We start from the raw sequence: 13,944 nt of genomic DNA on the forward strand, positions 1-13,944 counted from the left end.
CAAATAGCACCGCGTGTCTCGTTGTGGTAACACACGGTTCACCAGCTTTTTAAAAGCGCTCTCCGTTTGCTTTTTCCTCTCTTCCCTGCCTCTTCGTTTTTTCTTAACGAGCAAAACCATTTTCGCGAGGACGAGAGTACGGAAATGACGTACTGGCAATTTTGTTTTGTGATAATACAAGCAGCTCGGTTTCAGTGAATTAAACTTGGGCCCAAGCTTCTACTTATCCCTACCTTCCTTTCCTTTATTTTCCCTTCTATATCGGTTTTGCGGTTTTCCACATTTCCATCACAATAAACCATGTTTTTTCTCGATTTTACATGTTAGCCAATGATTCACGGCAAAACCGTCGACTGTAAAAATATTTGTAGCTGTAATAGCAACAAGTATGTTTTGTCAAATAGAAAATATTGGGAGCCTACTAATGACGAGGGCCTCAGGCTTGATAACGAATCCGTGACCAACGGGAGGACAGGTTCCCTTGCTCTAACTCACACGTGCACCACTCCCTGCTCGTAAGACACTCGACTTCCTTCACCGATCAGCTCTCTAGCAAGACTGCTCGTCATCCCAACGACGCCACCGAAACAAGACTCCGGTCGAGTGTCTCAGTACACACGATCCTCCGATCGACGTACGATTGCTATCGGTTTGGACTTGCGATTGTTTCGTTATGGCTATATTAGGGTCTAGGTTGCAAGGTTAGGGTGTTTTCCTGAAGTTCCAGAGGGGCCCCGGCGTCCTTTCGTCTCCGACTCGGCCATCCTGACACTTACACGTCCTCGTGTGTGGCCTGCTGGCTTAGTCTACCCGTCGGGGCTTCCACCACGCAGGCATCGACCCGGCGCTCGTCCTCGGGGCAATGTTTTTCTTCTCGCCGCGATGGACAGCGAGACGCGATGTGTCCCGGCATGTGGCAGTGAAAGCACAACGCTTTTGGTGGTGCAGCCGGTCGGCTTTCCTCCGGCCGTCGGGGGTCCTTCTTCGGTTCCCACTTCGCCCTCTTGCGGCATTCGAATGTCGGATGTCCGTAAATACCGCAGTGGCCACACCTGGTCCAGGGGGCGGGAGACCTGCCTCGTTTGTTTCCGGAGCTCGCTAATGACCTCCACGACGGGGGCGTTGGCCACTCCGTGTATAGGAAGGGCTTCATTTCTCTTTGGAATTGTTTCACCGACGTGATGTCACTCGTGAGCGCTAGTCGTTTAAAACGTTCATCGCGCGAGCCCAGCAGATGGAGGGCGGTGGCGGCGAGTACCTCTTCCCTGGTTGAATTTCGCCACTTCGACCCCAGGAGGGTGATGATACGATTTCCGTACGCTCCTGGTGTTTCGCCGTCCCGCGGTAGTTCCTCGGCTACCTTGATTAGCGACGCGGCTGCTACTTCTTGGCCACCGAAGTGCGCGGCGAATTGTTCCTTAAAATCTGGCCAGGTGAGCTCGTCGCCGTTCATTATCTGCGTAAGCCAATACGCTGCCGGACCCTCTAGGGCACGGTTTAGGGCAGAATACAGTGCGCTGTTTTTCAGGCGGTGGTCCCTCATGAGCAGGCCGACGGCTGTGCACCAGGCGGCTGGATCTGCGTCCGCGGCTTCGGGGTTGAAGCGCGGTAGCGATACCCAGGTTGCCCGGTGTCCTTTCTTCTTCTTCTTCTTCCTCTTCTTCTTCCCTAGCGACCGCTTTAGTGCGCGCACGATACTCTTACGATCCCGTGCCGACAACGTGTGTTCGGATGCCACTTCTGATGTCGAGTCTGAATCCGAATCCGAGCTCGAGTCACATTCCGAGTCCGAGCTCGAGGCGCCCTCCCGGGCAGGGCTCGCGGGAGATTGCGATTCCGTGTTGGAGTTCTCCATCGTCCGGTCGCGGGTGGGGTACCTTTATTGTCGACAGTGACACTAGTGACGAGGGCCTCAGGCTTGATAACGAATCCGCGGCCAACGGGAGGACTATCATATAAAAAGCAACAGGATACACGAAATAATATAATTCTGACTAGGACAACATAAACGCAAGAAGTGTTGATATTGAAAAAAATATTTAATTTTGTATATAAATATTTTCATATTTAAAAATGTTTCCGGAAGCAGGAAGATTTACAAACAAATAATATCATAAACCGAATGTTTCATGATCCTTTTCTAATTAGAGTGTGTGACAGCATGTGAGAACGTTTCTTAAAAATATGACTTATTGCAATTACTTAATCGCAATTATAAACGATTAAGACCTTCTCACAACGAGGCAATCTATCCAAAGTATAAAACTCGTTATACTTGATGAGAAAACAAATCTCTACTTAGGTTTCATTTCGTTTCATCGCGTTCATAAAAAGTGATTTGTATGAACACATCGTGCAATTTAGTAATTAGGACCGTTGATCTCGCTGCAACATAGATGGATAGAAAAAAGCCATTTAAAATGATACAACGTCGGGAAGACAATTATGAAAATTATAAATGGAACACAAGATAAAATTGTTTAAGATTAATTCTTCTTTTTTTTTTTTTTTTAATCGCGAGTGTTTGCAAACGAAGTTTCAATCTGTTTACAATGATAGCAACGAGAGGAGGATGTCTATGAAAGTTATAAATGCGATATTGAATAACATTTCTGCGAGTGGGTTTGTTTTTCGTTACAAATGTTTTTTAAACGAATCTGCAATCTGTTGGAAACAACGGAACAGTAACGGGACGACTGATAGGGAAATAAAAAAGATCGCGTTTTATTTGAACAGACAAATCTTTGAAATCTATTCGAAAGTCTATTTGAAATGGTACGAGCTCGAAAAGAACGGTGAATACTATAGAAGAAGGATTAATTAAAATTCTTATTAATCTGTACGCTTTGTATATTAAATACCTTGATCGATGCCAAGATAACAAATTATTATACAAAACAGTGAAGTATCCACGTCTGACATTAATATTGAGTATTACCATTACTGTAATTTAATTTTTAACCGATCCTGAAAATTCCTTAGAACGTAAAAAGTATAAAATGTTACTGTGCATTTCAAGATTAAATGCACTGTAATTTAGAAACAGTTATGAAGCGGAAACAAATAATTTATTCAGAATAAGAATTCTACGTAATCATGTTAAAAAAAACGTACTTATAACGCGTTTAATTTCCAAATATGTAAAGACAATAAGGGAAAAAATTAAACGAAGAATCGTATTTTTTGTAAATTCACACAAGATTTTATTTGAAAAAAAATTAAGATTTTTTGAAGAACGTACAAGACGGAACACGAACAATAAAAAAGGGATGTTAAATACAAAAAATAGATTGAAATTTAGATTATGAAATATAAAAAAAATGATATTGCATAATTTACAATTATTTTCGATAGCTTACGTCAGTATGTTGGAGTGTAAACTATAAAATATTCAAAAACTGATACCATTCAGACATAATTTAGAAAAACAATAAATTGCGGAAACCGATAGTTAAAACTCGATACGATCGATACTCCAAAGCTCTAATCCTAATAATTACTCAGCAATAATAACCGATAATTCATGTTGATTAATGTTTGAACTCCGTTTTTTTTCTGTATGTGTATACAAATTTTGTACAGTTTGATAAAGCGAAATTAAATTATCATCCTTTTGTACTACTTCAAACATTGAGATTTGTCATCTTCAAGGTCGATCACACATAGTTTCAGATTGCGGAGTTGCAAGGGTAATTAATTTTGCAATCGGTTTTCCTTTGATATAGATGTGCATACAAATAGCCATTGATTGACAATATACCGAAGCAATTCTAGTTTAATTTGAAGTCATCGATCCTTTGATATTTTTGGAAGAATAGTAAAAGTACAGAGAAAACAAGAAAAAATGGCGTTAACTAAAAGATAGCTCCAATGTATCTCATAAATATTATCTATATATCATTTGTAAGATGTAAGTGACCAAGATATCGAATTATAGAAAAATTGTATGTAATGATCAATACTTGAACGTTACTTACATTTATGTACATGAAAATTTGATCTTTTATTAACTAAGTTATTGATCGACAAAATGACTTCCTACATAATTCTCCGCCTGAACTGAAATGCATATTTTTTTTTACGCAAGCCTTATGTGTAGCTAGCAACGAGCAAACAGATTAATTACTTTACACACGGTCGTATCTTGTTTGCTGTAGGCGAGTTCTCTCGTGTATTCAACGAAGTACTCAACTTTAAAGCGATAACAGAAGAACATTATTGTATCGATAAAAATCATGCTTTTTTCAAAGAAATATGTAACTCGTATTTTTTTTAAAGCAACCCTCATAATGTATTAAATAAAATAATCATACATTTTTTTTGTTCAACATTTGTAAAATACGATATTATCAAGATCACCAAGGAGGTAATCTTCAATTCTTAATGAATATAATAAAAAACATAATTAATGACTGTTTGATGGTTTTATTATTATCTCTATAATACAAAAGCACAACATCGTGTCAACAGTTTATATAGTTCGTATGTTTCTGTAGGAATACACAAATAATAGTTCTCTATCACAACGTAATCTAAAGGGAAAACCCTGACTAAATGACAAAAATATCGGTAATAACTGGAACTAATGAATGTTAAAAGCAATCAGTATATTCCATACAAACTTGCATCAACACGATTCGTTCTTCATTCTCTCAACACACTAAGACCGCAATCTTTAAACGCTTATAAAACCATAAGCAATCGTGAAGTTTAGAATTCGCTAACTGGGCGTCTCTCAATCCAGTTTTTGATCTTGGGCAGAAGGAGGACCTTTTTCTCCAGCAGCTTCAGATTCTCGTAATTCTCGATCAGATCAGACTTGTACATAAAGTTCAAATAATCGAGCAGAGCAACGAATGTTAAATCAGCCCAAGAGAGAGTACCATCGTAGAAGTAGCCGTCATTTTCCTTCACTTGCTGGTCCAAACGTTCTAAAATGAACGGCAGCGTCTCTTCAGCAGCCTTGCGTTTTGCAGCTTTGACCTTCTCGTCCTCCTCATAGTGGAAGGCGGCAATTTCTGAAAATTTGTTTTCAGTTAAATACTATTCGCTAATGTTATACTAATTTGAATACAGTGTTGTGCGAAATTTAAATGATACTGAAGATAGAATTACAATCCTTTTTAATCCTTTGTCTTGTATTGTTGACATACGTGTATCGTTCGATTAAATCAAATATTAAATCGGATTTCAACTAATAAATACCTGAACAGATATGTACTATCTGTTATCAAGATTCTCATAAGATTTATGCAAAACAGCACTGGATACTCACTATGACGAATATCATGAATAGTATCAACAGTGGCATCAATAAGGGCATTGTCTCCTTAACAATACCTATTGTTCTCCCACATATCTTATAGAGCAATGGAGAGTAAACAATAATCTCTGTTATACTCTGCATAATTGTGTTCTACTTTATTTAGCTACTTTAGTTAAATTAGGAAAGATGAGATTTAAGAAACAGAATTTCTTTAAATTTTAAGCTTACAGGGCTTTATTTCTGGCCAGACGTCCTTTTTGATACGTTCATCTTCAAATGGAATACTAGCATAGCTGAAGAAGAACGGATTGGTTCTGCTAATGCCGTAACTGGGAAGTAAGTCAATTTATAGAGCGGCATCTTCCTGGAAGTATAATATATACAAAGTAAAAACAAAGAATCATTGATGATAAGAATTATATTATTACAAATTATGAAGTATAAGACAATTTAAGTAAAAAGTATCAACTACTAACTACTCGCATAGCTATTTGTATCTTTATATTTTAATATAGCTTAGATATAAAAAGAATATTATTTTTGGATGTAATAATGTATAAACTTGCGCCAAATATTATAACAAAATATTGCACTTTCTATTTAAGTAGGATAGACATATTACCGGCATTTATCTTTTTTCTATAGCAATGAAATTGTTTATAAAAAAGTTTATAAGAAAACTATCAATTAATGCAAACAACGCATTTCAAAATATTAATTACATTCGCACGATTCGTTATCTCTAGTATTAATTTAACCATATGGTTCTATACACCCAAGACCCTCTAACAGTAATTTAGTACCATTACTAGTCGTATGTACAATGTATGTTTGTATACAACTTTCGTAACTACAAAACATTCAGCATGATTATATATTCTTCCAAACTTAAGAAACATTTTCTAATTGTATATTTAAATTTATCGATCAATTATGAACATGTAATAACATTTATTTCTTTCAACTACTAATTTTTAAATCATCTGCTGTTCGGTTAATTGAAGGATGTCGGCTTTCTGTAGAAGTATTTCATATTTATTATTTAATTATGAATAAGGAAAAAACATACAAAATATAGTTTTTAAACGGTTTATTATTTATAAAGAGAAACTTTGACTCCGGATATATATACTATATATATACTATTTACTTACAATTTTTTTTTAAGACTTCAAAGTCGAAACAAGCACAGGAAATTTCCAAGCCGGTTAACAGAAACTTGAATGAGACAAAAATAACCTTTAGATCTCTATATGTTCTTCTTCCCCTCTGTTGCTTCCATGTAACTCTTATCCTATTGGTGGAGCTGTGCTGATATGTGAAATTATGACTACATAAAAACATCCGGAAAGACTCATTGAATGATTTTATAGTTTAAGGTTAATAAATTTCCATAAATTAAAGTTGAAAACTTATGAGAACATGTTTTCTGTAACAAAACTTAGTAAAAACAAACTAGTAAGGTTTATAGATTCTTTAATGATTATGTATGTATTCATAAACTAGTTCGATAAACATCGTTCGATAAAACGTCGAACAACACACAACATTGAAGCGCGAAATTTCAAATTCAAGGAAAGATAAATAACAAATATTGCGAACAAATGATATTAAATTTACAATAATCTCATGTAAGAAAAAATAAAAGGGATAAAAGTAGTACAGAAGATAGAAAAATCTATAAAACTGGTGGCTGGGAAATAGAAAATATATAAATTTATGTTATTAGAGTTTAGTACTTCTGTCGATCAATGTGTTACGACCGTTCGCGGAGAGACGCAGTCGCAGTAGCGAGAGGCGTAAATTCTCGCTACGATTCGGTGAATCGACGCCGCGAAGTAATCGTTCCCCTGTTTCGGTTAAGATAAGAGGTGGTTAAATGAATATGACACAGTATAGTAAGTTATATTTCACCGTTTATTCCAACAACTTATAACGAAGGCAGTTACGCTGATGCGTATGTACGAGATGAATAAGTGACTGATCTGTGGGTGTGTCCTACCGGGTGGAAGGATATTGACCGTTCGAAGGATGTAAAATCAGAACTGTCTTGGGAGACGATGCTGTCTCGGAGGAAAGCTAAGGATGGGTGTGCCTAGCGCACGGGACCATCGGATTTGTTGGTGACGATTTTAGTTAGGATTTTAGTTCAAGCTGAGTTGACCGTGATTCAGTTCACGAATATCGGAGAGGAAAAGTCGTAATTCACAATATTACACACAATAATACCTTCACATAAAGGAACACAGCTCAGATGAGACTTTTTATAGTTAAACTTTTAACGTACTCATAGACACGAAAATTTTTTTTTAAATAGAACTGTTACATTTTACGACACGTATAACATCGAACATTTACCAACATAGCAATGCCAGCGTACATATATATATACTGGTGTACTGGTCATCTTTTTTCCACACGTTTTTAGCTTTTTAGCTGATTGTGAATGGGCGCCTAATCAGCCAATCAGAAATGGTCGGTATTGTATGAATCCTTTTCTTCAATGCTTGAAGAGCTGGATATTTATCCAAAACTGGTGCCCCAAACATATATTCGAAATTTTCAAGGGTCTCTGCAAATACGAAGTCCGCCCATGTCGTCTGAAAAAAGGTTTGGATACATTTATTTTGTACCTCCTCTATTAAACAATTTTTTTAATTTACCTTGAAAAATGTGAAAAATCGAACTCTTAACTAAAGATCACTAGCTTTTTAGGAAGAATTTGGATTTTTATTTTATTGTCAGAATTTAATGGATAATTTTAGAAATTTCAACCTTTGGAGGTATTTGTTAATTAAAAATGACAAAACTGGTATTATGTAAAAAAGAGTAATGTGTATCCTGAATCAATGTCGAATGGAAATTAGACAGTTCTATAAAAATAAGCCTTCTCACGATTCCACAACTTCATAGCTTAATTAAATACAATTCTTCGGCGATATAATTACAAATACATTTACAGGAATTGTGTGATATGATAAATATCTCGTTAAAGAAATTGAAATTGTAAACTCTAGATTCTAGTATTCTTTCACTTTCATGTTTCCTATGAGCTCTTCAATCGCTAAATATTTTGCAATGAAACACGTATTATTAAACAACATAATCATACTAAATTAATTTAATGTGACTATTTATTATTATTATATAATAACACAGTGATGAAAGAAATAAACTGGTCAAGTAATTTAAGGAACGATAATACGTATCTATGTCAGTGACAGTGAGAAAAATTCAGATATCTGTACTTAAGTGATTACACTTATAAGTATCATTATATATTATATAAATATGATATTTCGAATGGTATCATTTATCAATCATTAAACAAGAGTGTCATATCCAGAGAAATGATTTTACATATCTTAATCTTTGCTTTGATTACGATAGTAATAATTTCTATCAAACTTGATGAGGAAGATACATGAATAATTATCTAAAAGCTGAAGATCTTGGCAAATTCATTTGTACATAGACTAACAGGAGTGAATTTTAAAGATACACTCTGCTCTCAACAATTAAAGCTGTCTTGTCGCAACAAAGTTTCAATAATTTTTTATGGACAACATGGCCCAGTTTGCACAAAGACTAAAAATTTTAACATTAAATTTGGATAAAAAATCTTACGGTAGAAGGAATGATATATCCTTCATATTTGCCAATAATCTGGTCGAATTTAGTCAGGTACAATGGTATTGTTTCGTTCAAAAGTTGATTCATCCTCGCTTCCTTCCTTTCAGGATCCTCCTCCATGCGACAGTAGCAGATAGCTGAAACGTATATGAAACCAACCGTTACGTTCATTTGTGTTTTTCCCCCCAAACGAAGAGAAAATAAGTTGTGAAAGAAGGAGTAGCCTCTCATAGTTCCTACAATTTCTTTATTCTCTTTGCTTTCTTCAATATTGCCTCAACAAGTTCCTGTGGTTCACGATACTTGAAATATATACAATGTTACCAGCGTGGAAATTGTCTTGGAAACTTGGAAAATCTTTCAAGAGGAACAACATTGCTAACTGAGATTCGAGAAAGGAAAGGTAAGTAAATCCTTGCTTCTACTTAGAGCTTTTTTATTTACTTCTGACGAGTAAAGTACTGTTATTAAAATTTGATTAAAAGTACCAAGAATGTCGAGATATAAACAACCATTTGTGGAAAGGTCAGGAGAAGCAGAATTATCGAATAAACGTTATATAACTCTTAGTGATTAAGTAAGAGAAGAGAAACGAGAAAAAAGTCTTTTATCTAGGTCTTAATAAAGTATACTATATTTATCTCCATATCAAGAATAACAACAAGATATAAACAGTCTTCTAGAAATTGAGTAAATATTACATAATTACATCTTGAGCAATACTTTGCGTCTTAGCTTTTGCTTAATCATTATGATAATCTTAAATATCTGTAAATTCTTCACAGACTTTTTGCATCTTCTATACAGGTATCTCATGATCATGTGATAACACACAGGAAGAAAAAATAGAGGAAAAAACAGCGTAAAAAAAAGTTGCGTAGGAGTATCGTCGCACTACATCATTCGACAATTGATGCACGTCATGGCGATCGTCACGGTTTAAAGCAGGCCATCAAAAACACGTTTGTTATCGTACGGAAAAATCTGCGACGTTCCAGCTGTTCAGGTGCATCGAATTGTGAATCATCGGCGGTACGAAGCAAGGCGAGGGGCGTAAATAGAAAAAGAAGAGAAGAGAAGGATTCGCATAAATGATAAAATATAATCGTTCGTTCCTCGTCGATGGCGGATGGATAGCTTTAATCGTGGACGATATCGATACGATTATATTTTATACATTTGAAACAAATATAAAAGACGAGCAAAACCAGAGATACGATCGTTATGATATTATTCAATCGGTAGCCTATTTACCTCGTTTTTTGTTCACCTTCTCTGTCTAGTAATAATTTTTCGATTCGACTGGCGTGACGTTACGTTGGCGGTGTAAAAACACGATTTTAAACACCTGCGGATAGTTGCATGAGTTTCGAGCGATTCCATTCCCTTCGATTTATATTTATGCGATCAACGCGCGGATCGTTAACGCATTATGCAGACAGCAGATGTTACGTAATCACACATATCGTAATTGGAAATTAGTAACGTTATCGCGTACCAGGATCTTCCTGTCTTTGATCATTGAGTAACACTTCGTTGTCCTCGCTCCTCCCGCGGATAACCAGCGTTTATCATATAGAGACAGGGATTTGCAAAGAATAAAAGTTGTAGAACGTTGAAAGGCGTTGAGAGAAACGTGATGTTATCCCGTTATTCGTTAACGCAACGCAGTTAAAAAAAATCCCGTAGGAAGATTACGATAATAGATAACCTGAGTCGAGTGTTTGTCGGGGGATCTAAAAGATTCTTTCCAGTTGAGCGTCTGAGATTGCAGAGAAGAAAATTTGGAAGCCATCGAATTCGTGATGTCGATAGAAATCTTCATTTGGAATCGTTGTATCATAACGTAGTCTGCTTATTGTCGATAAGACTTTACTAAACTAAAAGTGACTACTAAAAGTTTCTATCCTCTAAATTCTATCTACAATTCTATAATCTAAAAACTGACTTTTGCAAACAAACTGTAACATTCGCTTAACGGAAAGACATACGTATCTTGTTTGTACCCGTCTTTTCATAATGAATTCTTGAACGTCTGTCTCTGTGGTGAGACAAATGCAAAGTCATCTCATCAGTTACTCACCTTGCTCCAAATCTTCAAGAGTATCGACGAGCACGTCGCATATCAACGCATCCCTTTCGTTCCTTCCCATTAGATCGTACTTCCTCGCCAAGTATCGCGCCACAGCGTCAGCCTGCGCTACCGGTTTCCCGTCTACCTCCAGCACAGGCAGCTTTTTATAAGGCATTGCTAAGAACAAACATGGCTCATATGAACACTGTGTAGAGGGAAACGATCGATAGGAAATCACAACACAGCTTCCGAGGCCGTTGCGTTCTTGTGAATAGATGAATCGAAATCATTTCGGTTTTAATCAACATGGCCTAGTAAAGAAATACAGAAATGTCTTCTTTCTCCTTTTTTTCTTTTCTTACGATTACGATGGACAGGGTATCGCGTGTTTTTGACTGTTGGGAAGAACCTAAAGTTTTTAAAATCAAGGATAAAAGATAATACCAAACACGGAAAAAATATTAGAAAATGTACACGGTTCTTGTAATGAAAATTGAAATGCAAGGAATATAAATCGAATGTCTCTTGCGAACGTAATTTTGTGTTTTACACCGACAGGATTGATTTACAGACTTACGTTGATTTTTTGTTTCTCCATTTGCAAGCGACATATAAGATTATATCGAAGACTATGCTGCGTAAAACTTTTATTATACCATTTACGATAGAAATGTCGCAACAGAAGATCGAATTTTATGTCTGCTTTGTTCTTTCGACTTTTTAGCTATGTTCTTGTTCATTTCCGAACTGATTTCAATTTTTTATCCTTTTTTTCCGACAAGTCCTAAAAAGTTTTTAATTTAACGAGAAACGTAGAAGTATTTTTGTATTCCTATTTTAAGTCACCTATTTACGGTTTTCTCAAAATATTCGAAATGCTTCGATTCATTGAAAACAATAAAGATAGCAACACAAAAATTCGAGAATCGTAAGTGAATTAAGTTGGTATTCGATAAACACGATATTACGGAAGCAAAACTTAATGAAAAGTTCGACTTTATTCCGTATGAAATTTTACTTTAAGTAAGTTTAGCCTGCACGTGAAACGAAAGTTTTATATACAGAAAAGTTTGAGTAAATGGTAGATATCTGAGAGTTGAACGATGAAAGTAAAAATCGATTCTTCACGCTTACAATCCTTGTATTCAGGCCAGAGTTGTAGGGGGATCCTCTCGTCGGTATACTCGATGCCAATATATGCAAATATGTACCGTATATGTTCGGCACTACCACGGGCATTGAAGTAGATTAGTTTGTAGGTAGGTTCGTCGCTCATTTTCCTTGCTCTGTCAACTTATCGAGAAAAATGTTACAATTAACTCGTGTAATTAACAGACTGTGTGCGTGTTTGTGTGTAGAGAGAACAATTTATTTATAGATGGAATAATTCGTATAATACGCAAAATAAATCATTTAGAAGGCTGGAATATGTGTTTTTGAAACAATTAATTATGTGGAAAAATATTTCAAACGAGATATAATTATGAAAAAAATAATAATTAAATGTATGTAAATGTATGTAATAATAGTTAAATGTATGTAAATGTAATAATTAAATGTAATTAGTTGTGAAAAAAATAATAATAAAAAATAAATAAATGTAAAAAAAGAATTAAATATAATTAGTTTCTTTTTACGCACGCGATATTATTGGCGATATATGAAGGTCAACTTTATTTTTTTAAATAGACATATTTATACGTATATTTATAGATATAAATACATATATTATATAGATATAATAGTATATATAATATATATAATAATATATATGTCGAGTCTGAATCTCCGAGTCCGAGCTCGAGGCGCCCTCCCGGGGAGGGCTCGCGGGAGGTAGCGGTTCTGCGTTGAAGTTCTCCATCGTCCGGTCGCGCGTGGGGTACCTTTATTGTCGATAGTTACACGAGTGACGAGGGCCTCAGGCTTGATAACGAATCCGTGACCAACGGGAGGACAGGTTCCCTTGCTCTAACTCACACGTGCACCACTCCCTGCTCGTAAGACACTCGACTTCCTTCACCGATCAGCTCTCTAGCAAGACTGCTCGTCATCCCAACGACGCCACCGAAACAAGACTCCGGTCGAGTGTCTCAGTACACACGATCCTCCGATCGACGTACGATTGCTATCGGTTTGGACTTGCGATTGTTTCGTTATGGCTATATTAGGGTCTAGGTTGCAAGGTTAGGGTGTTTTCCTGAAGTTCCAGAGGGGCCCCGGCGTCCTTTCGTCTCCGACTCGGCCATCCTGACACTTACACGTCCTCGTGTGTGGCCTGCTGGCTTAGTCTACCCGTCGGGGCTTCCACCACGCAGGCATCGACCCGGCGCTCGTCCTCGGGGCAATGTTTTTCTTCTCGCCGCGATGGACAGCGAGACGCGATGTGTCCCGGCATGTGGCAGTGAAAGCACAACGCTTTTGGTGGTGCAGCCGGTCGGCTTTCCTCCGGCCGTCGGGGGTCCTTCTTCGGTTCCCACTTCGCCCTCTTGCGGCATTCGAATGTCGGATGTCCGTAAATACCGCAGTGGCCACACCTGGTCCAGGGGGCGGGAGACCTGCCTCGTTTGTTTCCGGAGCTCGCTAATGACCTCCACGACGGGGGCGTTGGCCACTCCGTGTATAGGAAGGGCTTCATTTCTCTTTGGAATTGTTTCACCGACGTGATGTCACTCGTGAGCGCTAGTCGTTTAAAACGTTCATCGCGCGAGCCCAGCAGATGGAGGGCGGTGGCGGCGAGTACCTCTTCCCTGGTTGAATTTCGCCACTTCGACCCCAGGAGGGTGATGATACGATTTCCGTACGCTCCTGGTGTTTCGCCGTCCCGCGGTAGTTCCTCGGCTACCTTGATTAGCGACGCGGCTGCTACTTCTTGGCCACCGAAGTGCGCGGCGAATTGTTCCTTAAAATCTGGCCAGGTGAGCTCGTCGCCGTTCATTATCTGCGTAAGCCAATACGCTGCCGGACCCTCTAG

At 37.4% G+C, this 13,944-nt stretch overlaps 3 protein-coding genes across 6 annotated transcripts in view; 1 reads left to right on the forward strand and 2 right to left on the reverse strand.

Moving 5' to 3' along the window:
• Positions 1-686: 686 nt before the first annotated feature.
• Positions 687-13,944, reverse strand: part of LOC126876031 (uncharacterized) — a 142,005-nt gene continuing 128,747 nt past the window's right edge. Inside the window, exon 2 of the mRNA XM_050638949.1 lies at positions 687-1,877. Within this exon, the coding sequence (XP_050494906.1) occupies positions 773-1,855 (1,083 nt within the window). The 5' untranslated portion in view covers positions 1,856-1,877 and the 3' untranslated portion in view covers positions 687-772. The remainder of the gene's footprint in view (positions 1,878-13,944) is intronic.
• LOC126876064 (glutathione S-transferase-like) lies at positions 4,414-5,407 on the reverse strand. The gene is made up of 3 exons (XM_050638978.1): positions 5,401-5,407; positions 5,276-5,326; positions 4,414-5,018 (listed from the first exon to the last, which is right to left on the reverse strand). Exons 1-3 carry the CDS (start codon positions 5,405-5,407, stop codon positions 4,711-4,713), a joined length of 366 nt encoding a protein of 121 aa, XP_050494935.1. The 3' UTR covers positions 4,414-4,710.
• Positions 7,012-13,944, forward strand: part of LOC126876028 (hematopoietic prostaglandin D synthase-like) — a 160,854-nt gene continuing 153,921 nt past the window's right edge. For 2 of the 4 annotated variants that reach the window (XM_050638941.1, XM_050638943.1), the window contains exons 1-3: positions 7,012-7,164; positions 7,695-7,876; positions 9,007-9,302. The gene's annotated coding sequence lies outside the window, so the exon portion shown is untranslated. Of the gene's footprint in view, positions 7,165-7,694; positions 7,877-9,006; positions 9,303-9,706; positions 12,401-13,944 lie in introns of those variants that run through there. The other 2 variants (XR_007693873.1, XM_050638940.1) reach the window with 2 other exon arrangements.

This window comes from Bombus huntii, unplaced genomic scaffold (assembly GCF_024542735.1).
Source record: "Bombus huntii isolate Logan2020A unplaced genomic scaffold, iyBomHunt1.1 ctg00000062.1, whole genome shotgun sequence".
NCBI lineage: Eukaryota > Metazoa > Arthropoda > Insecta > Hymenoptera > Apidae > Bombus > Bombus huntii.

Bases quoted from the DNA above. Each gene is read 5' to 3' on its own strand.
- LOC126876064 (XM_050638978.1), bottom strand. The intron at 5,019-5,275 runs GTGAGTATCCAG...ACAAATTTTCAG, and splicing joins TATTCATGATATTCGTCATA to AAATTGCCGCCTTCCACTAT.